Source organism: Mustela putorius, unplaced genomic scaffold, assembly GCF_011764305.1.
Source record: "Mustela putorius furo isolate JIRA1106 unplaced genomic scaffold, ASM1176430v1.1 tig00000832_pilon_pilon_pilon, whole genome shotgun sequence".
Taxonomy (NCBI): Eukaryota; Metazoa; Chordata; class Mammalia; order Carnivora; family Mustelidae; genus Mustela; species Mustela putorius.
In genome coordinates this window covers 6821885-6847824 of record NW_025421491.1, presented here as the reverse complement: position 1 = coordinate 6847824, position 25940 = coordinate 6821885, and the positions used below count along the sequence as shown (strand labels likewise).

At 40.8% G+C, this 25940-nt stretch overlaps 1 protein-coding gene across 7 annotated transcripts in view; it reads right to left on the bottom strand.

Moving 5' to 3' along the window:
• LOC101686001 (amyloid beta precursor protein) overlaps window positions 1-25940 on the bottom strand; it is a 262841-nt gene that overhangs the window by 159942 nt on the left and 76959 nt on the right. For all 7 annotated transcript variants that reach the window (XM_045085177.1, XM_045085178.1, XM_045085179.1 and 4 more), the window contains exon 3: window positions 23909-24038. In XM_045085177.1, coding sequence (XP_044941112.1) covers window positions 23909-24038 — 130 coding nt within the window. The remainder of the gene's footprint in view (window positions 1-23908; window positions 24039-25940) is intronic.

The following is a 25940-nucleotide window of genomic DNA, read 5'->3' as shown; positions in this document are numbered from 1 at the left end:
GCTCTGTCTGCTGAGAGGGTCCAGGGGCTAAGGCCGTTAGACAGCAATGAAGACATCGAGGTTCCGAGATTAGATGAGATCAGGTGTGTTTCGGGATGGTACGGTGCTGGACTCACATCTTGGTTTCTAACACCATTCCCCAATAAAAGGAACCAAGGCTCCTTGGAGAAATGGCTGATCCAAGGATTGATGCAGGATAGACACAAGATGAGTTTGGAGCATCTTGTTCAGGAAAAAAAAAAAAAAGGATCTGTGAAATAATAGCCAACTAAAAAATCTCCCGAGGGCTGGCGCAGGAATAATACGAGCCATAAAATGCATAAAGTGGTGGTACTGGATAATAACTAATAACTCAATGTATTCGTAAATCCAAATCACTGAATAAATAAATAAATGGGTGGAAAGACAATCTGTGCAGAACCATTCCAAAAAATCTACACGGATCCTCCGCCCTCAAAGAGTGAGAAGCATGAATCTCTACTCCTGAAGTGCGGGCTACCTGTGGTGACTTCTTTCCTGATAACAGCGCCCAGTGGGGGGGAACAGGGAGTAACTCTAGCTTGGAAGAACCTGATAAACACCACCCCAGCCATCATGGTTGATATCAACAGTGACATACCAAGTTGATAACATGTGCACTTAATATAGGATCAAAAGGGTACTTTACTTCTATGGTCTTCTCCAAAAACCCATAACCCCATTATAATTCTAACACAGGAGCATCCAACAAAATACTTGACTGGTACTCCTGGACACTGCCAAGGTCATTAACAACAGGGAAGCTGTCACAGCCAAGAGGAGGCTAAGGAGACCTGATAACCAAATGAAATGGGTTTCCTGAATGTGGTCTTAAAACTTAAGAACATCTGAACAAAGCATGGACTTTATTAATACCAATGTCTCACGATTGGTTCATTCATTGTAATAAATGTACCATATTAATGGGAGATGTTGATAACAAGGGAAGCTAGCTGAGGGGGGATTTGGAACTCTGGGCTACCCTCTTCAAGTTTTCTGTTTAAGTCTAAAACTTAAAGTTCTCTTAAAAACTTTTTGGAAGTCTTTATATAAAATCTCAGACCTATTTGCCTTAGCATCAACATTCTGGCCTTCAAAACTGTGTCTGCGAAATTACTATAGCTGTAAAGAAACCGGGGTTAGAAAGATCTTGCTGAACATGGGCTTTTCTTCAGTGGCATTTATAATGACTGGACAGAACTTGGCTTTCTATTTTCCAGGCAAATCTCTCCCTGAATCATTTGTGTGATGTATAGTATTTATATTCTAATTCCGAATAATCACACATATCAATAAGAAAGGAAATGCTTTGCTTTCCAAGTTTAACCTTGTTTTAGAAATGTAAATATAACATCACAGAATTCAATTACTCTTTACAAAGGAGCAGTCTCAGGCTGGAAGACTAATTTCTGGGTAGCTCATGCCTGGACTCCAGGCTCCCCGCCTGACTGAACTGTAATGCTCACTACACCACAGTGAAGTGTGTAGAACATTCCACAAATTCTGCATCATGGCTTCCTGTCCAACCGACCCTAGATTAGCTAAGCTACGTGGGTTTTTCCTGTTGCCTCTCTTTTACTGTATTACTCATATTCTTGATTTTATCAATAAGGAGCCTTCTTACATTTGTAATTATTTCAACATCGGTTAAAAGGTGGGATTACCAAAATAATGGTTGTTAAATCCTTTCAGATCAAGGGTGTGCAAACTCTGGTGTGCTGGACTGTGATACAGACTCCTCCTTCCTCCCTCTCAGCCCAGCACCGGGACCCCAGCACCCCTCAGCCCGGCACCTGATCTCAGCCGTGTGGGATGTGCCTGAAAAACAGACCTCCCCAGAGGGATTCTGATTCAGGTGGTTCATGGACCACATGAGAAACGGTGCGTACATCAGTGCTTCTCAAGCTGCAGCTCAAACTCGGATCACCTGGGGATCTTGTTAAAATGCAGCTTCTGATTGGACAAGTCCAAGGGGGGACCTAGTCGGCCTGTGTAACAAGCTCCCAAGTGAGTCAGTTCAGCTGTTCCTTCAGGCAGCAAGGGTCTACTTAAGATAATCCATTATAACTAATCTTATTAAGGTTTTTTTTTTTTTTTAAAGTTACAAGTTATTATGAAATACTTTTTGGAGTGGTTTGTCTTTCCTTATAATTTTTTTTTTTTAAGTAGGCTCCACGCCAACGAGGAGCTGGTACTCACAACCCGGAGACCAAGAGTTGCACATGCCACTGAGCCAACAGGCCCCCCTGGCTTGCCTTTTCCTTTTTCTTTTCACTCTGTTAGAAGACACACAACATAAAACTTACCAGTTTACCAGTTTAGTCATTCCTTTTTTTTTTTACCTTTTTTTTTTTAAGATTTTATTTATTTATTTGACAGAGATCACAAATAGGCAGAGAAGCAGGCCGGGAGTTTGGGGGGAGGGGGAAGCAGGCTCCCTGCTGAGCAGAGATTCCAGATGGGGGCTCAGATCCCAGGACTCTGAGATCATGACCTGAGCCGAAGGCAGAGGCTTAACCCACTGAGCCACCCAGGTGCCCCCAGTTTAGCCATTCATAAGCACACAGTTCATTGGTGTTAAGTACATTCACAGTGTTGTGCAAAAAATCTCTTTTCATCTTGCAAAACGGACACTGTACACATTGAACACTTCCCCTTTTCCTCTGTCCCCCAGCCGCCTAGCAGCCAGCATTATACTGTCTTTATGAATATGATGAATCTAGGTACTTCATATGACTGGAAACCTAAAGTATTTGTCTTTTTGGTGACTGGCTTGGTCTGTCCTCTTAAAACAGGTAATCAAATCCTCTGTGCCTTCCTCTCATAAGCCTGGGTCTTGTCCCATAGATTTCCCTTTCTGGCACAATTTTAAGAATGGAGTGCCTTTTCACACAGGCCTGAGAGCCAAGTTGCCTCTGTTTTGTCTTTCGTTTCTTTAATCATAGAAGATAAGAGAACAGGCTAGAAAGAATTCTGTATTTGAAGGCAGAACAGGAGAAAATGACACAGCGGCTCTGGAGGATCAGTGATTTCATGTATGAAAAGGTGAGGCTCGTGGTATCTCCTTGCCACAGAAGCTCAAATAGGATGCGGGACAAGGAAAAACATTAAAACCTAAGACGATCTGGTTTAATTTTAAGAGCTGGTCTCTGCTACCACTCAGGATTGCGGAATACCACTGTGCACCCGGTCCCGCGAAGGCTACAGAACAAGCCACAGTCCTACACAAACGAGTACAGAGTAGCACTGTCCAATTACAACACACGCCTTGTCGGCAGCTTTAAATTCCTCGTAGCCACATTAGGAAGGTCAATTTTAGTAACCAACTTCATTTAACCCTGGACACCCTAAACTTTGTCATTTCAACATGCAATCGATGTAAAAAACTTATTACTAAGACAGTCTACCTTCTTCCCGCCACTCCCCAGACCAACTCTTCAACAGCTGGTGTCTGTTTCCCACTTCCCACACACATTAGTCTGGACTAGCCTCGTTTCAAATGCTCAACAGCTACATGGGGCTGGCAGCCCACATGGGGCAGCACTGGCTTAGGGTCAAATTTCAGAGATCAGGAATATTTTTCAAGGAGTGATGAGTTTGATGTGGATGGGCTGAGGTTACGGGATAAAATCTGAATCCAGAGATACAGGCTTCAACAGAGAAATAAATCTTACGTTTGAATACCCTGGAGAGACCATATTCACAGTTCTATATGCTACCAGAATACCATACATTTTAGTCACAGAGGAATAGCACTAGAATTCAATTTGTTACCATTAACCCTATTTACCAGCAAACAGCCCTTTTCTCTCACATTTCTCTGTTCACAGTTCTCATACTTTCATTTATTTATCAGAGAGGAGGGGGGAGAGCGAGCACAGGCAGACAGAATGGCAGGCAGAGGCAGAGGGAGAAGCAGGCTCCCTGCCGAGCAAGGAGCCCGATGCGGGACTGGATCTCGGGACGCCAGGATCACGACCTGAGCCGAAGGCAGCTGCTTAACCAACTGAGGCACCCAGGCGTCCCTCATACTTTTCATTTTTATTGATAGGGTGTGTGATGAATTCAGAGGTGGAAATTCAAAGCAGATTTCCCTTACACCCCAATCTGTTCATGTTTAGCCTCACTCAGTGCCGGACACTGAGGGGTGAACGGAAAAGCAGATAGTGTGGGATGCCTGGGTGGCTCAGTTGGTTAAGCGTCTGCCTTTGGCTCTGGTCATGATCCTGGGGTCCTGGGATGGAGTCCCACATCTGGCTCCCTGCTCAGTGGGGAGCCTGCTTTTCCCTCTGCCCATCCCCCCACCTGCACATGTGGGCACTCTAATAGATAAAATTTTTTAAAAAATGAGAAGCAGATAGTGTGGGGGCAGCCTCCTAGATTCTTTATTTTGTCTCTTGAAAACACAAGTATCCTCACTGGCTGCTTTCTCCTAATATTTTCTTTATACCTTATTAAAATATTCATAGCCTGATAGATTTTAAAGATGCAATTAATTAGGGTTATATATGGGGCTTTTAAAAAGCCACATAATTGCTAACAAAATACCAATCAGGCTGGTGCACCGGGAGGCCAGGGAACCACCAGTTATTACCCAAACCTTAAATTATACAGAGAGGTAAAAATACACAGCCTGTTTTTCCCACATACCATACTCAGAAACCCATGTGTGAGGTAGGCTATCATCAGGACAGGAAGAGGTATTTTCACTGGTAAATTTCTCAGCAGAGCTGGGGACTGTCACTTCCAAGCCCCTGACTATACTTCTTTCCAACCCATTACCATCCGGCCTTGCTGGAATAATCCTCCTCAGGTCTTCTCTCAAGGTTTACAGCAACAAGCACATTCATCTGCTCTCAAGTTCACTGTTCGTCTTCTCTACCACAGCACTTGGTTCTTAAATTTAGTCTTCTCTGGCTTTGCAACAACTATGGAGACAACATCTGTTCCTCCAAGCTCTGTCTTAAGCTACGTGTTCTTTCCCTTTCACTAATTCATCTTTTAATAATTCTAATGGTGAAGTTAAGACACGGCCCTCTACCCCCTACTCCTACTTTCTCACTCAGATACAATCGGTCCTTCAACAACCTGGGTTTGAACTGAGTGGGTCGACTTATACAGTTCCCCCCCCCCCCCCAAATACAGCACACTACTATAAATGTATTTTGGCTTCCTTGTGATTGGAACAACATTTTCTTCTCTCTAGCTTACTTTACTGTAAGAACACAGTACGAATAACACACATAACATATGAAGTATGTGTTAACTGACTGTTATCAGTAAGGCTTCCAGTCAAGAGTAGGTAACTAGTACTTAAGTTTTGGTACTTAAGTTATATGTGAATTTTTGACTATGCAGGGGCTCAGCACCTCTACCCCCACTTTATTCAAGAGTCACCTGTGTATCACTCATGTCTAGGAATTCCACTACTGACTCTGCCTCTTCACTGATGACCTTTCAGCTGACATTTCCAGAACCTAGCTAGACACCTACTGAAAAGGATTGCTTTTAGCAAATGTATATCCAACGATCAAATTTTAGAATTGTACCCAAAGAACAATAAGCAATTCCTCTTTGGGTCAGATGAATCTAGAGAAGGGAAGAGAAACAACAGTCAACACTTTGGGAGAACCAAACACAGTGGGACTGTTAAATTTTTCTTGGTTATAAAAACCAGGTCCCCTTTCTCACTGAAATATGCCTCTACTTCATCAATATTTGCCACTACTGGGGCGCCTGGGTGGCTTAGTTCATTGGGCTTTTGCCTCAGCTCAGGTCCTGATCCCAGGATCCTGGGATTGAGTCCCACAAAGGGCTCCATGCTCAGCAGGAAGCCTGCTTCTCCCTCTCCTGCTCCCCCTGCTTGTGTTCCCTCTCTTGATGTGTCTCTCTCTGTCAAATAAGTACATAAATAAAAATCTTTAAAAAAAAGAGAGGTATTTGCCCCGACTTCATGTCCCAAGCCGCACGGATTATACCTCTACTGTACTCAAACTATCCGCATTCCTGAAGCTGGACCTCAGATCATGTCAGACATAGAAATGTTCTGAAATTCTCAACTCCAGTAAACGATCTGGTGAGCAGAAACCTTCTAGCTTGCCCCACTCCTTTCCACCTGCTACAAGGACTCATGACCCTGCGTCCCTGGACTCTTCATCACTCACTAAGGTCCGTGGAGGAGGTTCCCCTGCCTTCCTTTCGTTTCTCTGCCAGTTTGGCCTGGGACATGTAGTGCATATGCTCATCACCAGTGCTTATAACCAGCTAGCTACCTCCCTGTGTGCTTGTGATGCCCAAACTAGATAGTTCCCCAACTAGTTGGTTCAGCTTCTCTCTCGTACACATGAGATTCCCCAATACCCAATTGCCACACGGTACTCCCTGAGAACTTAGTGAGTGTCCCTTCTGGATTCTCTTGTGACAGCCCAGACTTGAGATGTCTGGCTTTAGCTGACAATGGAGTTGTGTCCTAAGAATTAGAGGAATAAATATTGATTTATATCTCAGTTTTCCAACTCAGAACTTCTTAGGAAAAGAAAAACATACGTCCTAAAAGATGCAAAGCTACTTAGGGCAAAAGGAATGAGATAAAGAGAAAAATAAAAACATGTTACAGCGTTTAACAAAAGAGCTAGCTACACTACAGTATTTGGAATTAGCACAATCTTCTACTAGTCTCAGAATATTGTCAAGTTCTCAAAGTTTGTTAAAACATAGAAAAAAGGATTAGAGTTCTGTCACTGAACCTGCAACGTTCTATAGGGAAGAAGAATACAATATCTAATAGAATAAATATAATAAGGATACATGATTCATCAAGCTCTTCAATGAAAATATGTTTCAGAGGTTCACCCAGTTCCACGGAGATATGTTTCAAAAATCGTGATTTTTTTTTTTCCAGTGGGGATGCTAAATTAGAATTCTCCCTGTCTTATCACTCCTCTATGGACTTAGAAATTGTCACTCAGATTTGTAAACAAGGCCTAGTTTCATTATTGTAAATGAATCTGCCAGGGCTTACCAGTCCTGAGAGAACTAAAATAATTGAATTTCCGGACTTCTAAGGAAGAGGGTTTGAGGTAGGAAATTAACACATTAAGGCTTCCAAGGGGTATATCACACACTATTTAGTAGAAAACTCCCCCTGGAAAATTCAGATCCCATGTCTCTAACCAGAATCTCCTGGCTTCTACGACTGGCCCAACAAAGTTATCTGTCTACACCTGCTAATACTCACAAGTGAAAGCTAAGAAGTTACTGTGAATCTCTGTGATAATGGGACTTAAAGACCACATTATAACAAATAACGGAACTGATTTTTTAAAAAGGCGATACTGTAATCTGTTTAAAGATAACTCAAAAAACCCTAGAAAAATCTAAGGTCAGTTAAAGGATATGCAAAATTTGAGACTACTGATCAGCGCCTTCCTCAATAGCGTATTATTTCCGTATTGACAAAACTCCTTGTGCCGTGTGAGAGAATGAGAACAAGGCTATTCTTAAACCTAGTAATTTTCTTTTATCACTACAACTTCAATCACGGATGTAAATGAAAATTTCTGCTCACTTTGCTACTTTTCTGCTTGAATGAATTTTGTAATGAAAACGTCTGTTCTCTTCCGACAGAGCACAAATGTCATTCAAACTTTACACACCAGGCAGAGAGCAAATGCATTTTTTTCGATGCCAAATCCTCTAACTGTGCATCCCCACAAGCTGCAGCACGGTGACGGGTGCTGTAGTTTAAAAATTCCCTCAAGCAAAAGCAAAAGCAGCAGAGGTAGGTGCAGTCAGGCTTCAAACATTCTCAGACTTGTTCTTCCCGACTCAACACCGCCGCCCCGCCGCCCCGCCGCCCCGGCTCCCTTCCTGGCCCTGGTCAACCAGAAAGTGTGGAACTATGCCAAAGCCCATTCCATGACCCAAACGGTCTTCCAGGTCAATAATCCAAAGTCACATGAAACCTCCGTCTTCAGTGAACCTCTCCAGGGAGCAAATATTTTAGAGAGCAAGCATTCCAGGCACGCAGAAGCTCAGCCTTTAAATCAAACTAAATGTTAACTAGTTTTTCAAAGGAAGGCCCTGTTCTATGTAGAAGGCACATTAAAGTGTTTGAGGAAGGCAGATCCCTCATCAAGCTTTCACATTTATAAATGAGGAATCTGTGCATGATTTGGGCTTCCCATTCGAGGGGGTAATCCTAGGATATGTCTCATTCCAAATAATATAGTTTCTGTCTTTATTTAAGATTATAAAGATGATGAAAATGTACATTAGAGGGAAAATCATACTTAGGGTCTCAGTTGTTTTAACCCGGAAATGCTGTGATTTTAGAAAAAAGCTGAGCGCAGACTTCTGGTTTTCGGTAAAGATACTAGTTATCAGAATCTTCTAAAAGTATACACGATTTGCCATTTCTGGGCAAATGCAGACTTTCTAATGATGCACAAGGCTAACAGGACACAGGATCTCCATTACCTGAGTTTAAAATGATCCATTTCATGATTTAATGCACTGTTTATTCAAGGTCACCCTGCACAGAAGGCATGTCTGCCTTTCTCCCAGTCAAAAGAAGCAAAAGGTCAATTCCCTGGACACCCCTCCTACTCATTCATTACCTGGTAATTCCAGATGTTTCATTTTCGGTTGATGTTCACACCGTCTGGCTAGCTGGCTATTTACATAAAGATATTTTTAAGACTATCTATCAGAGGCTACCTTTTTGGAAAAACAGAGCTAATGGTATAAAGAGCCAACTACCACAACCAAGTAAGTGTAAAAGACATTTTGATAACAGTTCTCATGCACAAGTGAACATGCATTAACTACAACAAAAAATAACATTTTTACTCTTTCAGATACCTGTCTAATTGATATTCCTATATTAAGACAGTATTGCATGTTTTGCTTTCAGAAGCAATTCATCTCTTCTTTCCAGGTACACTTTTAGCACAAATGTAAGATATCCTCACAGTGGAAGATGCTAATATCTGTGTGTGTGTGTGTGTGTGTATACACACAGAGAGGGAGAGAGAGAGGGAACAAGAAACTTATTAAAAATATAATTAAGAAACAAACTGAGGGTTTTGGAGGGGTAGGGTGGGGGGCTGGGTGAGCCTGGTGGTGAGTATTAGGGAGGGCACGTACTGCATGGAGTACTGGGTGTGGTGCATAAACAATGAATTCTGGAACACTGAAAAAATATATAATTAAGACAGGATTTTGCTTACACATCTATCTTCATTTCCTTTTTTTTTTTTTTTTTTGTGGTTCAGCCTGTCATCTATTTCTTTACTTCTGTAATTATATCCTCATTTCTTTGAAACAAAATGTGAAAAGTGAATACATAAACAGTCCCTAAGGATTTAAGCTTGATTCTTTGTATTCCTACTACTAGCTGTGACTGACTGGCAGAAAAAAGCAAACAACCAAGCAACCCTTGGTTCTGGTATACTGATAGTCACAGCCAAATACAGGGTGTATATCTGCATCAATTAGAGTTTCTACATTAAGCCCATTTGAATCCAATTAATTCTTCTGCATGAAATCTAGGGTCCAGGAGACTTTTTATAGAATCTGAAAACAATCCAATCCTTTCCCTAAAACAGATCTATATCCCAAAGGGTACAATAATAAATCAACAGAGAAAAATGGAATAGTCATAGACCATGCTTGTAAGTTCTCTGTTTAAACTGAAAAGCCCAGATTTATCATTTATTGATTATTGATAAGGAAACTCATACAATCCACAGAGGAAATGTCCATGTGAGCTAAGACCCAACACAAGGGACAAGGTTAATTATCAATACTCTGGGAGTCACATGGAGTCTGATAACCAGTAAATACTCAGGAGGCCTGGCCTGGATTATTAGCTCAAGAATCATCAAGCCAGCCCTTCAGAAGCCACTATACTCATTGGGTTCCTTACCAAGTTATGTGTATTGCAAGAGAAGGAACAACCCAGAAGGACCCCTATAAAATGTGAGCCAATATGGAGGATTTTTCAGGTGGGCTCCAGAGAAATAAGCCAGAGGAGGAAAATGAGAGGAAAACAGAAGTTGCAACATAATAATGGTGTGGGAAGAAAGCAATGACCAACAGGGTTAGTTAGATACCACTGTGAGGTTAAAGAGGACAGAGAAATGTCTGAGGGATTTGATAAGAAAGGCAGCAGAGAGCTCATTCCATGGAATTGAAGGGTGGGATGCTGGATACCAGCTGGCCGTGGAGGGAGAGGGAGGTTAGGAAGACAATGCAGGGATGGCTGACTACCCTGTCAGGTCAAAGCTGTGCGTGGGTAGAGCAACAGTGGAAGTTAAAGATGTGGGTGGCTCAGTCGTTCAAGCGGCTGACTCTTGGTTTCAGTTCAGGGCATGATCACAGGATTTGGGGATCAAGCCCCTGATGGAGCTCCATGCTCAGTGTGGAGTCTGCTTGAGATTCTCTCTCTCCCTTCTCCTGTCCCTCCCCCCACCCACTCTCTCCCATTCTCTCTCTAAGATAAATAAATAAAATCTTAAAAAAAAAAAAAAAAAAAAAAAGATGTGCGGTCAAGCAACTAATGTGAGGGCCCAGGGGTTTCCGATGAATAGGGAAATATGAGGAGGCAAACGATCAATGACATACAAAATGAATGAACGTTCTATTATCAAAGATACTTATAAAGTCAAAGATTGTAGACAACACAGTTGAAAAAAAAAATCTACTGAAGAACATGTGTGCACTGGTTCCCATGAATTTAGACTCATTTGAGAATTCTAAGGACTTAAAATGAGAGCTGGAAAAAGAGAAATAAGCTCAAGTTATTTCAATGGCACAGCTTCTTGGCACACTGAACAAGCGTTCCTAGTGGATTAAATAACACTTAGCGAATATAGACTATCATAGCCCCTGACTGACGGCTCTAAGTTCTCAGGAAAACGAGAAGAGGGACCCAGATGACTCACCCACAGCAACCTAGCAACTCAGAGCTGATGAAGACATGACACAGTAAAGAAGGGGGATCTTCAGTGATGGCCAAACATTTAGGGTAGACACACACACACGGGCATACACCATATTCTCAGCAAACTAGTTAATACTGAAGGGTATGGTGTAGGGGAACGTCGGCTAGGAGACACATTCCTGAAAATGTACATACCTAATCAATAAACCAATAGGACGACCCCAAACTTTAATGTCACATAAAGATTTAAATCTCTCGAGGGGGAGTACTTAACATCTACCCATCAAGCACCTACTAAACACCACATGCATCTCATCATTTACTAACCTCATTTAAACAGGACAGTCATTAATGGCTAGCATTCAAAAATAGGATCCTCACTCTTATCGTAACAACATGAGAATCTGAAAGAAGTTTCTAAAATCCATCTCCATTTTAAATAATATTTAAGAAGTGGGTTTCTGGTAAAACAATCCTTTATCGCTGGAGTTAAAAGCTATGGATAATGAAACTATCTTGAACTACTTAAATGGTATGCTTTCTTTCTCAACACAGATGCCTCTGGTATACACTGGTTTTAAACCAGACTCGTGGCGAACAGGTTAGACCCCATCTCCTAGAGATAAGCATTTAATGTACTTTTATCTGGATCCCTCCCCCCGCCCCCGAAAAAAAAACTTGGTTTCTTCCTAATCAGTGATTCCTATGTTGGCTTTTTGGTTGTTTAATAAAACCTGCCTTTCCTTTGTCGATCAATACTGGGTAAAATATAGTAACAGACATTTACTGTAACCTCAAGAGATTCTTTTAGGCATGTGAGACTGACACTTTATGCCTTTTCTTCACTTAGTGTTTGGGCTACTCCTTCTTTTACTTTTCCTTCCTTTTCACATTAATCACACTAAACACTCCGTTCATTCATTCTATATGCATCTGCTACAGACCTACTCTGTGCCATGACACCCTCAAAGCCCTGGAGGTATTTCAGTGAATGAAGGAGAAGTCCCAACTGCTGCAGAGTTTACATTTCAGGCAATAAATAAATAAATAAATAAATAAATAAATAAAATAGAATAAAAACCGCCAAACAAACAAACAAAAACCCTACAATTTTTGAATTTATGGTCACTAAGGGAAAACATTCTTAGTCTTTGGCTCCACATACCTTTTATCCCCGGTAAAGCTCTACAATTATTCTTTGCCCCATCAGGCCATCAAATCCACTACCTGCAATACTTTCTCTCAACCTATTACCCTCCTATGGGTAAAATCTGAAAGATAATGAGGAGCTAGACTGCCAGGTTACTAGAGTTTATGGAAATAATGCTCCAGAGTAGAAACAGGGTTGTTGTTTTTTATTTTTTTTTTCCTACTCCAACTGTATCGTTTTTTTAAAAAAGATTTTATTTGTTTATTTGACAGACAGAGATCACAAGTAGGCAGAGAGGCAGGCAGAGAGAGAGGAGGAAGCAGGCTCCCTGCTGAGCAGAGACCCAGACGCAGGGCTCCATCAAAGGACCCTGGGATCATGACCCAAGCTGAAGGCAGAGGCTTTAACCCACTGCGCCACCCAGGCACCCCCAACTGTATCACTTTTTAAAAGAATTGATAGAATAAAAGGATTTATCCTGATGCACAGAATGTATACTGGAAAAAGCACTAAGAAAATGGGTATAGCTCACGGGTGATTTTAGCACATCAATGATAGGCGCAAGATAAATAAAACCACACTGAATGTGAGCTATGTTTCTGGACACCACATAAAATAGTCAAATAAAGTTCACGTCCTCCCAAATAAAAGAAGGTGATTTCTGTACTATTCCAAACTTAAATAATCAAACATCTTAGTTCTGTTCTAATATTCCAACATTATGCACCAATACTACCAACACGACCAATACTACCAACCAACACAACACAAGGTCCTTGGGACCTTCCCGTACATGTTTGGTAATTCATGTCTCTTCTTCGTCTCTATGCACGCCCTAGGTTGCATACGATGCCTCTCTCTGGAGAAGCTTCTATCATATGCTCCAGTTAACACTACCACCATCTCCCTATCTTCTGTTTTTACATCTATCCCTCATCCTACTAACACAGAAAGTGCATGCTATCTGGTCATCAAGTGGCTGGTTAATTAGGACTGGAAATTAAAAGAGATTTGTGGTAAGGGGAAACTTCCAGGGAAGACGAGGTTCATTTTGATCGTGCTGAGTTTGGTCCTTCAACATGATCAAACACCTGTCACTAAATCAGAGAAGATCAGTGTGTTTCCAAAGTGAAAAGGATCACAAATACAAACCTCTACAACATCTAACATCACGACATTCTGCCCCACATTCTGCAAAATGGGTAGAAAGGTAATTTTATTTACGTAGTCATTAATTATACCCAAGGAAAAGCAAACATCTCGTGAAGTCAACATATACCACACAAGAAGCTCAGCTATTAAATCAGAGTTTCGCTTTATCGACCTCAAAGTTTAGATAGCCAAATAACAACACACCCCTCTAACAGTAATAAGATTTGCAATCTTTAATTTTAAAATAAATTTTCTACATTAGAAAAACTGCCTGGGAGCCTTAAACTCGACTTCTTCCTGCCACAGAACTACTTGATAAATTTCTCAATGGCAGGAAGAGGTAATAAAAACCACTGACTGTCATCTCATTTAGGGGTCACTTCTGCTACCGACTCTTACCCTCTCCCCATTGCAAAATTCTGTTCTGAAACAGCTGTTTTTCTTGATTTTTCCATTGTAGGTCTGTCTTCTCACTGTGACAGTGAAATTTTACACCTGAGCCCACCTCCTGGGCAATGATGATATATTTTTTTCTTTTTATGTTACAACTTTGTTAGTTTTTACCTTTTGGGTTTTCTTTTTCTGAAGTTAACACTTGCCTCCATTTTAAAATTTGCTGTATTTTCTGTGTGTCATTCAGGCTTGCACCTCTTCCAAAGTCTCCAACAGTACTCTGCAACCACTCTAAGCACAGGCAAGCCAGTCAGGTAATGCATCGGTGCCATTTTTTGCTGGAGACCTCCCCCTATCCCCACCCCCACCCCGAGGACCCTCCTATTCTCCTCCAGTCTGGGCTGGCTGCTCTCCCACTGCCAAGCAGCTGTTGCCATGGGACATCCCTTCACCACCAGGTTTCAAAGCTAAAGCCTGAGACTCACAGGAGTGAGTCGGGGGTTGGGATAGAAGGAACAAGAGGAAATTAGGACTCCTGGGACAGATCTGTAGCATGAACTCAAATTTGTCAACGATGTGAAAAAGAGAGAATGTTTTATGAAGCCATTCAGATTAAGACAGCCTATTCCTAGACTACACTAAAACAAATACTGAGAGCTTTCTGGGTCAAGCACTAAAATTTAAATATTTTGTAAGATCTTTTGATACTGAAACTGAAGTACATCTTAAGTCAGGCTTTAGGTTCACTGTCAACTTTATGTCACTTCTTACATTCAGGATGCTGTGTGTGTGTGTGTGTGTGTGTGTGTGTGTGTGTGTGTGTGCGGAACTGTTAAAAAGGAGCAAACCAGGGGCGCCTGGGTGGCTCAGTGGGCTGAGCCTTTGCCTTCGGCTCGGGTCATGATCTCAGGGTCCTGGGATCTCGAGCCCTGCATCGGGCTCTCTGCTCAGCAGGGAGCCTGCCTCCTCCACTCTCTCTCTGCCTGCCTCTCTGCCTACTTGTGATCTCTGTCTGCCAAATAAATAAATAAGAATCTTAAAAAAGCAAACTTTTTCCCTCAATACTTTTCAGTCAACCCTTTCATTAATTAAAACACCAAATTATTATTAAAAAAATGCACTAAAATACTTAAGATAAATCATTTTCCTCAATTTTACTTCAGTTTTCTTGATATAATTAACTCTTCCCTTCACAATGAATAAACAATTATACTTTAATGAGTACTATTTAGAGATATTACAAAAATAAGCTCTATCTAATGCACAGTATTAAAACTGAAAAATCTGGAAGTTCATAAAAAAGTACTTTTTAGTTCTTTTTCCTAGGGAAGAAATACAATAGAAATTTCCTATCAGTGGGGTGCCTGGGTGCTCAGTTGGCTGAACAAGGACTCCTGATTTCCATTCAGGTCATGATCACAGGGTTCTGGGTTCAAGTCTTGCTTTTGGCTCAGCAGGGAGTCTGCTTGGGGAGTCTCTCTTCCTCTCCCTCTGCCCCTTCCCCCACCTCCACTCTTGTGCTCACTCTCTCTCTAAAATGAATAAGCAAGTCTTTAAAAAAATTTTTTTCCCATTATTTGTGATGGTATTAAGACTATGTCTAATATGGTTTACATCACTTTTTAATTATAATTCACTAATTAAAATATAATGAACACTAGGGTTTCATGATAAGGGTCTAAATTAATTCAGTGAGTTCCATTTTTTATGCTGGGTTTAAGCCACTTTCCTGTCCAAAGAACCGAAATCAGAGCTGTCCACACCACTCTAAATTTTACCCTTACATTTTATATTTGTCTTCTTTTACAGTTATTCACATGGCACAGAACATGGAGCCTTAAGTCCCCCAAAATTCTGCACAAGTTTTGTTGCACACAAATCACACTTTTTACTACAGCATTTTGGAGAGTTATTTACAGGCTAGAACAGTAAGCAAAATCAAGGCAGGATGGTCCCAAGTGTGTGATTTATCTTGGGAAAAACAATGATGAGAATTGAACTCTAAAGATAAAACGGAAAGTCAGTGTCCTTTCTCTGCTAGAGAAAGTGACGCTGTGGGAAGTAACCCAAGCCACACCACCTGAGAAAGGTGTTCATAAGTTACCAGAGTGAAAAGAGAACTTTTGGATAAAAGTCAATTTCCTTCTCAATTCCTCACCATAATTACCCGTAATCATTTACATCAGGAAGACAGAAAACTCCAGGACAAAAGGCCCAGCTTGAGGTTAGTTGGAAACATTATGGTTCTTCACACTAAATTCATGTTCAAACTACAGACTCATGATTTCCAAGACTGAATTACACAGATGTAACTGTGTTACAGAGTCTGGTTAACATAGAAAGTAAAATGTTTCAGACCCTCAGATCTGGTAGGACAGTAGCAATTCCAAATAGAGGCAGAAACCAAAAGAACTCAAAATAACATATCCACTATATTCGGCTGATGTATTATTAAGTCAAAAGAACTTTTGTCTTTTTAAAATAAAGTAGGGGACAATGTGAGTTTGTGAAATTTAAACTACATGTAAGTTTTTTACTTCTTGGAAGCTAGCGTCCATCAGTCTCCCTATATGAAAAACAATTAGGGCGCCTGGGTGGCTCAGTTGGTTAAGCAACTGCTTTTGACTCAGGTCATGAACCCGGAGTCCTGGGATCTAGTCCCCCATCGGGCTCCCAGCTCCATGGGGAGTCTGCTTCTCCCTCCGACCTTCTCCCCTCTCATGTTCTCTTTCACTCTTTCTCTCAAATGAATAAATAAATAAAATCTTTTAAAATTTTTAAAAAATCAACTAAAAAGCAGTATCGAAAGGGAATTAAACACAATATGCTTTGCATGAGGTTAGCTGTTCACTATTGAAGATCACAGTAAATATAGGGGTCATTCTCACTCATATGAATAAACCATAATAATCTCAGTTTTTTAATTTTCATATTCCAGTACCTCTCAGAGAGAGTCATAATGCACACAGACAACTAGCAGTCTAACTCAAACAGTGCTGGTATTTCATACCAAGAAATGGCAAAACATGAATAACCAGAATAGCAGGATGTGCCTGAGTAACTATTCAACCTTCTTATGACTGAATTATCAGCTTAAAAAAAAAATAATAACCTACTTTCAAAAATTCCAACCTTAGGTGCCAAAAACCATATATCATGGGTTTACATAAAATAGGTATATATTCAAACAACAGCCTGAAAATAATTGCTTAGATGTAAATTTAAATTAAAAATATCATAATAGCATCCATTAAAAAAATGAATGAAATGAATAAATGAAAACAGCAATGCTTTTTAAAAACCACTATCTTTAATCATGATCAATTACTATTCTTCCCAAAACAGTGAACCATGCTCTAGACCCCATACTCTGTACGGTCCTACCTTCAGGATTGGTACTCATCCTTTGTCTAAATCCCCAAATTAAGATATCCTCCATGCCTGTCCCAGTCCTTGAAATTTTGGCTCAAATGCTACTTCCTGCTAAGTCTTCTTTAAATTTCTCAGCTGAAATTCCCCAAACCCTTTTCTAAACTATAACCAGTAAAAGAGGAGGGACCATATTTTAACTATCTTCTTGGCCACCCATGTAAGTAGTGGATACTTACACAATGAATATATTAATTATACTTTTTACTAGCCATTTTTATAGGATTTATTTCTCTGTGAATAGTCTATTGAATGTTTCCCAAGTCGGAATTTAGAGAAAACATTATTCTAAATAGTCCCTTTTATTACTAACAAATAACAGACATCAGATTTTTAAACTTACTATCAATTAAAAAAGTAGCTTAATGGAGTTTCTTTAAACTCAGAATCAGAAATAAGTATTAAAAATTTCTTTCATGGGACGCCTGGGTGGCTCAGTGGGTTAAGCCTCTGCCTTCGGCTCGGGTCGTGATCTCAGGGTCCTGGGATCGAGTCCCACATCGGGCTCTCTGCTCAGCGGGGAGCCTGCTTCCTCCTCTCTCTGCCTCTCTGCCTACTTGGAATCTCTGTCTGTCAAATAAACAAATAAAATCTTTAAAAAAAAAATTTCTTTCATATCTTCATCTATAATAGCACACATGTATTTTATTAAAGTGACTACAAGATCTGCAAAACATTTAACCAAGAACTGATTATAAAAAGAAAACAAATGACTGCCAAGTATTTACTTGACAGTAATGTGTAAAGTAATTACATGTAATTAACACGTAATGTTCATCACAGCACATCACACGTAATGTTCATCACAGCACCATTTATTATAATCACCATCACGAAATAAAGGAAACAACGAAGTCACCTAAAGTAAGGAATAGACACACTACAGGGTCTAGTAAAAGGTTAGTTTAAAAACTGTGTTTTCCAAAATTATTTAATTTCATGAATAAAGTAGTATAAAAATATGAAGTGGAAAAAAGTTCACAAAACAAGAATAGTGTAACTGTGAAAAATACTAAAAGCAGACTATATACAAAAAAAATACAGATTCAAAGCAAGTTGTTATTTCTTGGTCATGGTTGCATTTTTCTCAGCTTGGCACAATGAACATGCATTGCTTTTGTAATCAGAGAAATTTAAGCACAGTTATAATTCTTAGCACGTCCTACAAAGGAAAATTCCCATTAACCCCGCACTATTCATTTCTCAATGCATTGCCAAGAATTACTGGACCCGTACCACTGCAAATAAACTGAGATTTCTTTTCTGTGCCTAGCGTCTGGGGCCTGCATCAATGAATTTTGTGTTTTAATAAAGCAGTGACAGAGCACCCCACAGGGCAAAGCAGGAGATTTTAAAAAACGGTAATTTTTAAAATAATAACTAATGTAACTTAATGACTCTTGAATATTAGTTCCAGTTAAAAAAAAAAAAAGACAAAATTAAAGATATAACTAAGTAAATCATTCATGGTATCCTAGCTCTCATAACATGTTGTTCCAGAAAGAAGACAGCACAGCAGGTACAATAATTAAAACAAGGAGATGAAAGTCAATGGGAGCTGGAGACAACAAAGACCACTAATTGTTTCTTTCTAAAATTTGATTTATTTAAAACAACAACAACAACAACATTTTCAGCTCAATCTGGAGCCAATATAATTAGCACCAGTGGGGAGCCGGCAGAAAAGGAAGAGAGATTTAACCACTGGTCTTGGTGGATGACCTGTCAGAAGGAAATAATTTCTATACATTCTCCTACTTAACCCAATGTCCTTCCCCACTCCGAAGCAATCTACAGGGAAAATGTAATTTCTTCCCATTCAACAATCTGCCTTTAACAAATGTAGCTCCCATACACAAATTTGGAGGGAAAACAAAAAACAAGATCAAAGCCTTTTCTGAAGAATTAGTAATGATGAACGCTGCTTGTATGTGGTTGAAGATAAGAATGGAGACATTTTCTTTTAATCTGGCAGCATGGTACTTTTAAAACTAAAAAATATTTTCCCATAAGGAGTTACTACTATCATATAAAGCTTATAAAGTACAACCACCAGTAGATAAAATAACAATTATTCTGTGTGTTCTTTAAAGCCTTTGACTTCTCTTTCAATTATCACTACCTGTTGATAGATATTGGCATTTTATGTGCTGATTTCACTGTCCATCTTTTCTCAATAAAAGTCATTTGTTTATTATAGAAATTAACAAATAAAACCAAAATCATCTGTAATCCCACTCTTTGTAAAGAAACACTGGTAAGATTTCTTTTCCATGCATATTTTCTTTTACATTATTGAGAATCAGACTCTATATACTGGCTTGGAAGTATGACACACTTGGAATGTTTGCTAGTCCCACACAAAAGACCACCTAAAAAGGAGCCTGTTATCTGTCCAGGAACAGTGAGGGATTAGCCTTCCCTGATGAAGAAACGTTCAGGGATTCTGGCCATTCCTTATGAGAGCATGAAGGAGACAATCCTTAAAACCAGGACCAGGGGGGCGGCTGGGTGGCTCAGTGGGTTAAAGCCTCTGCCTTCGGCTCAGGTCATGATCCCAGGGTCCTGGGATCGAGCCCCACATTGGGCTTACTGCTCAGCGAGAAGCCTGCTTCCTCCTCTCTCTCTGCCTGCCTCTCTGCCTACTTGTGATCTCTGTCTGTCAAATAAATAAATAAAATATTAAAACAAAACAAAAAACCAGGACCAAGGATTCATATCCCTCTGGTGTGCAGAAGCTGGGCTTGTCAGGGATCATTCCCACAGTCCGTGTGTATATAACCCAGCACACGATCTCCCAGGGCTTCATAAGCAGTTGTAATGACGGACTGCAGAGGTCAATGAACAGGGGAGGAGGCACAGGTGCTGACCGGATTAACGGGCCAACACAGCTGGGCATTTACAAGATCCTAGTGTCTGCAATAGGAACGATACAAACGTTCCCCATGCCCAGCCCCATTCTTAAATTTAGGAGTCTCGGGTAACATTCTTAGATATTGTTCTGCTGTATGGTATGTCTCAAGGGAAGTGTCATTCAGCATAAATCCAAAAAACTGCTCTGGTACATTACCTGTCAGAATATCCAAATACAAACTTTTCATACCCAAGAAGATTAAGATAGCTATAGATAATTCACACAACAGGAGACACCAAAAGACAAGGTATGACTGTCTTAAAACTTTACTAAAGCAATAAAATCCAAACTAGAGATGAATCAAATAACTTCAGTTTCTCACCTGACCATGTCTGAATAGTTTCCTGGTCATTACTACTTGTATGTTTGGAAAGCCTGAATATAAAATGAAATAGAATGACATTTAAGGTAACAATTCTCTAATTTCGAATTCTTTTGGAGTAAGCTATTAACCCACTTTTGCCCCCAGACATCAAGAGTGATCTGTCTTAGGCAATGCGCCCTACGCCCTGGATAGAACCAGGTGCAGAGCAGTGTTAGTTTCAGTGCTGGGTCTATTACACCAGGGAGAATAGTCATTCCTGCAGAAAAGGGTTGAGGGCTTTGCAAAGAAAATATTCTCCTTGAGTAATGACAATGATGTGCTTAATTCCACATGAGATAATTAATGAAACATTTCATACGACGAAGAGCTATCTTATATTCGGGTTCTAGAAGCACGATCAAAGGCAAGGGGTGAAAAGAGAAAGCCAACTCACTCTCAAGGGAGATCAGCAACCCGCGGAAGGAAAGTGTCACCAGCAACCTCATGCACTTTCTCCATCCAGACAAGGAATGCAAGATACTGTGGAGCAAGTATGCCTAAGACAAATACACGATCTGAAGAAAAACAACACAGTACACCACCGACCCTGCATCTGATAGAAAGGTCAAGAAGGGTGCATGCTAGGCATAACAGGCATTTTTCTCTCCTCAAGCTCTGTTTTGGGTTTTAATATGCTTAATGTTTAAGACAATTGTACTCTGTTCTCTAGGTAGCTCTTTTCTGAGAATTATCTTCAATAAAATCATGTCTTTCATCTGAAGGATAAATTCGGATATAGCCAAACTTCTGAAGTTTGAAGTGTACTTATTATATTAATGCTAAACACTAATTCTTTGTTCAAGCAGCAACTCATATGTAAGAATGCTGCTTGTTACTACCATCAAGTGGAAAACATTATCATATGGAGACTGAGTCACAACTGTCACCTTTATGAACACAACGTGGGTTGTGACTTTTAAAAAAACTGTTATCAACTGCCTCCCATTCACAGCCTTTCTTTCCTTTATGATCTGATTTGGTAAATCAGCTGGTTATCAGCTCCAAAACAATTTTTGTTGTGACCGTAACACTGGATTATGCATTGAAAGGTCCTGGACTTTGGTCCTATTTCTGCCACAAACACCCGTGCCAGGTAGACATTTAAGGTATCTCAGTATTTCTGCCTGTGAAGCGAGACCACTTAGGAGGAAACTCCGTCCTTGGTGTATAACACACTTTATCACAATAAAACATTTTGACAGTTAATCACTGCATTATCATAAAATCTTTTGACTTCCTATTTAGATCTGAAGACATTTCATATATCTTTTCTTCCTTTTGACAGTATTTTTTTCCCTTAGAGTTTTAATTCACTCTTCCATGGGACGGGGCATGGAGTAGGGCAAAGAGAACAGCTGGGAAGGAGGAGACAATTAATTTAGGGTCACAGGAAATTTGAGGTCAAAGGAAATTTGCCACCACTAAGCCATGCCATTGTGGTGAACTGCAATCATAATGTGGATTCTATTGTTTTGTCAATGCTGACACTTCTGAATAGTTACGAAGCGGGAAGATCTTAAGCAAAATGTAAAAACAGATGCAGTTGTGAGTGACCTATCAGGTGTCATCAGCAATGAAGCTCATCTAAAGACCTACTACCGGGGCCCCTGGGTGGCTCAGTGAGTTAAGCTTCTGTCTTTGGCACAGGTCATGATCTCAGGGTCCTGGGATGGAGCCCCACATTGGGCTCTCTGCTCAGCAGGGAGCCTGCTTCCCCCACCCTGCCTTCTGCTCTGCCTACTTGTTCTCTCTCTCTCTCTCTATCAAATAAATAAATAAAATCTTTAAAGGAAAGAAAGAAAGAAAGAAAGATCGACCTGCTACCTGGTTCCCAGTGAGTGTTATGTCCTAAACAAAATGTATCTGAAACATTTCACAGAATGGGTGAGAACCAAAAGAAACAGATCATTAACAAGACCTCACCTAATTAACTGGTTCATAATCTACTTCCCAATGTACACTGAATTAGACGGTCTCTTGGCCTAATAACTAAACTGGCTTGAAATACACAGTTCTGGGGCACCTGGGTGGCTCAGTGGGTTAAGGCCTCTGCCTTCAGCTCAGGTCATGATCCCAGGGTCCTGGGATCAAGTCCCACATCGGGCTCTCTGGTCAGTGGGGAATCTGCTTTCCTCTCTCTCTTTCTCTGCCTGCCTCTATGCCCGCTTGTGATCTCTGTCTGTCAAATGAATAAATAAAATATTTTTTAAAAAAAAAGAAAAGAAAAGAAATACACAGTTCCTGGAGACAGCTGACCTCTATATTTAAACATTACTTATCTTCATCTTATTAAATCTTCAGTTTTTAACCTGTTAGACAGAAAAGGGTTAGAGGCCTTGTAAAGTATTTAAGAATAAGGAAGAAGGAGGAACCACGAAATTCTTGAATTATCAAATGTTTAAGAATCTGGTTTTCCACACTCTCCTCATCCATTCCATTGTGAGTAGTAAAACTAAATGAAAACTTCACTCTGATGGCCAGTGTTTTCCATTAATGTCTTAAATTATGGACAGTAATCAGTACATATGCTATTACAGCATTCACATTTAAGCAAGTATTATACAGATCTCCAGAATCTTCAACATGTATCCTAAGTTTGCTGTTGGGACTTTTTAAAAAAGAACCCTTTTAGTTTTTACAAGAAGTCACTGGAATGTATGTCCGTATTTGTCCACAGTCCCTCTGTATAGATCTCTACGTTCTCATTTACAACCATGCAAGCTAGCAGACCAAATGCTGATTTCCACACTGCCTGGTTACACAAAAGTATCAAGTAGGAAGAGACTACTTACCAAGTCAGATTAAATATGGAGCATGACAGTGTTTCCAGAGGAAAAAGTATGACATCCCACTAAACAGCTCAATTTTTCAAATCAAAAGCGGAAGTAAAATTTGAGGTTGGTAAGAGAAACACACATTTAAACCTTCGTTATCTAACTGCTTCCTCCAGTTAGATATAAGCAGAAAAGAATTCCCCAACTCTGCATCCAACTATTGCAAGTGGAGTAATCGGGTTGTTTCAAGAAAGAGATTCCGAAGAAATGAGCGGAATGGAGGAGTACCACATTAGGTTCTCTCCTACATGAAGTCTGTGTGAGAAAACACACAAGGCCCTAGTTCTCCAAGTCTAGAGAGTTGGTGTGCATGAAGCATCTGCCTTCAGCTCAGGCCATGATCTCAGGGTCCTGGGATCAAGCCTCATTATCGGGTTCCCTGCTCAGTGGAGAGCCTGCTTCTCTGCTCTGCTTCTGCTGCTCTCCGCTGCTTCGGTAAAATGAGGATTCCCCAGACCCTTCCATGTAGCCACTAAGGAATCGGTCTAAGACTCCATAGTTTTAATAAACATTTTAGGCAAATTCATTCTGAGGCAGGATGCCCAAAATGCTGTTCCTGCGCTGTCAGAACACAGGATACCTTCAGAGTCCCAAATACAGTCCAGTCCAGAGCGGCAGAAAGAAAAGGCCTATCTGATCTAATGAGCACATCCTTCTTCTCCATCCCCGAAGACCAGAGCAACCAGTGTGTGCCCCGCGGCCAGCTCACCTAAGCAGCGGTAGGGGATCACGATGTGGGCGTGGGTCTTGCACTGCTTGCGGCCCCTCTTGCACCAGTTCTGGATGGTCACTGGTTGGTTGGCTTCCACCACGTTGGTGATCTGCAGTTCAGGGTAGACCTGGGCGAGCACACAAAAAGGGGAAGGGTTACTAGCGGCAGACCCCTCCTCAACCATAGCTGTTGTTCTCAGGCACCGCAATCTCGCAGCTTTTGTGCTGATCTAACTCCGATCGAGCTTAAGAAATTCCAGGGAAAGAAAACGATGCAGGTGACAAAAACCAAATCACCCCATTCAAAATATTGAGTGATATGACTTGGATTTTATTGTACCTTAAAATATTATTTTTTCCCCTGGGGGAGATAAAATAAAAATGGGGAGGAGACCCTCTTATAAGTATAGGGTCATCTTTTTTTTTTTTAAAGATTCCATCAATTTATCTGACAGAGAGAAATCACAAGTAGATGGAGAGGCAGGCAGAGAGAGAGAGAGAGAGGGACGCAGGCTCCCTGCTGAGCAGAGAGCCCGATGCGGGACTCGATCCCAGGACCCTGAGATCATGACCTGAGCCGAAGGCAGCAGCTTAACCCACTGAGCCACCCAGGCGCCCTAAGTATAGGGTCATCTTAATGCAAAATTAAGTGGTGTGAGGATGATAGTCTGTAATGTCCTAAATAAAGATTATAGTAGATACTCCTGGGAATATTACCATTACTTAAATTTAACCCACCCCTATTTTACTAATTAAGCAAACATTTTATATACAGGATATGACATAAAGCAGCTTTCTAAATAAAAATCTTCTCTTTATTCAAAGTAATTTATATAAGTATCATTTGTTGGGGTGTCTGGGTGGCTGAGTCGGTTAAGCATCTGCCTTCAGCTCAGGCCATGATCTCAGGGTCCTGGGATCAAGCCTCATTATCGGGTTCCCTGCTCAGTGGAGAGCCTGCTTCTCTGCTCTGCTTCTGCTGCTCCCCGCTGCTTATTCTCTTTCTCTCTCAAATAAATAAATAAATAAATAAATAAAATCTTAAAAAAAAAAAAGTCAAGCAGTTATCATGGATGTCATTTAGATAAAGAACTGCATTCATGAAACTCGTCGCTTGATAACTAACTACAGCTCTTTGCTTTGGTTATGGATCTCAATAGGGCACAATGCTTACTAAGTGCTTGGAATGAAACATGAAACTGAATCAACATAAAATATATTTGTCCAATACCAAATCTATTAATAGTAATGAGTAGGGATGTGAAAGAAAAAAATAAAAAACATAAATATCCTTCTAAACTACACTTTGCACTTTGCTAGGATTACTGTTGTGCCAAATGAAAACAATCAAGAGAGACAAGCCTAAGGGAAGCAAGGCTGTAAGCAAGGGAATGGTTGGAGTGATGGACTCTAAAATCTTAAGTGGGAATTAGGAAGGTGGGATACATGCTTAAAGACTGTAGTATCAACGAGTCCTGGTGTGGGCTACAGAATTTCGGCATAAAGGCACCAAAGAAAGTGAGGTGGTTACAAGTGGTACTTGGAGCGTTGGAGAGTTGAGAGATGCAAGATCTTGGAGGACTTACATCACTGGCAATTTCAAGAAGCAGATTACGGCCAGGGGAGGGAATGGCTGATGGCACGCGAGAACTCTACCCCTGAACCACCAATGCGGGAATGGCTGATGAAGAACTATGATGGCAGTAAGATCGCTGGCAGAAGGAATCGTCAAGGAACCAGGAAACTGGCATCTTGGGAGGATCCTGGAGGCTGGCATTGTTAGGGTGACAGAAAGCCAAGAGCTACACCCTTCGAAGATGGAGGGGGAATGCCGCTGAGGTGGAGAGAGGTCTCCAGACTCCCCAAAAGACAGAAGAGCAAGGTGCCCTGGCTCAGGAGCCCGTACATCACAGTTGGGGCCGGCAGTGTTATAGGGAGGAGGGGGAAGAATGGTCGGGAAGTGAAGATGAGGAGGAAGGAGGCACAATGCCAGCAGGACTGTTAGGAAAGAACTTCTACCAGTGGAGGCT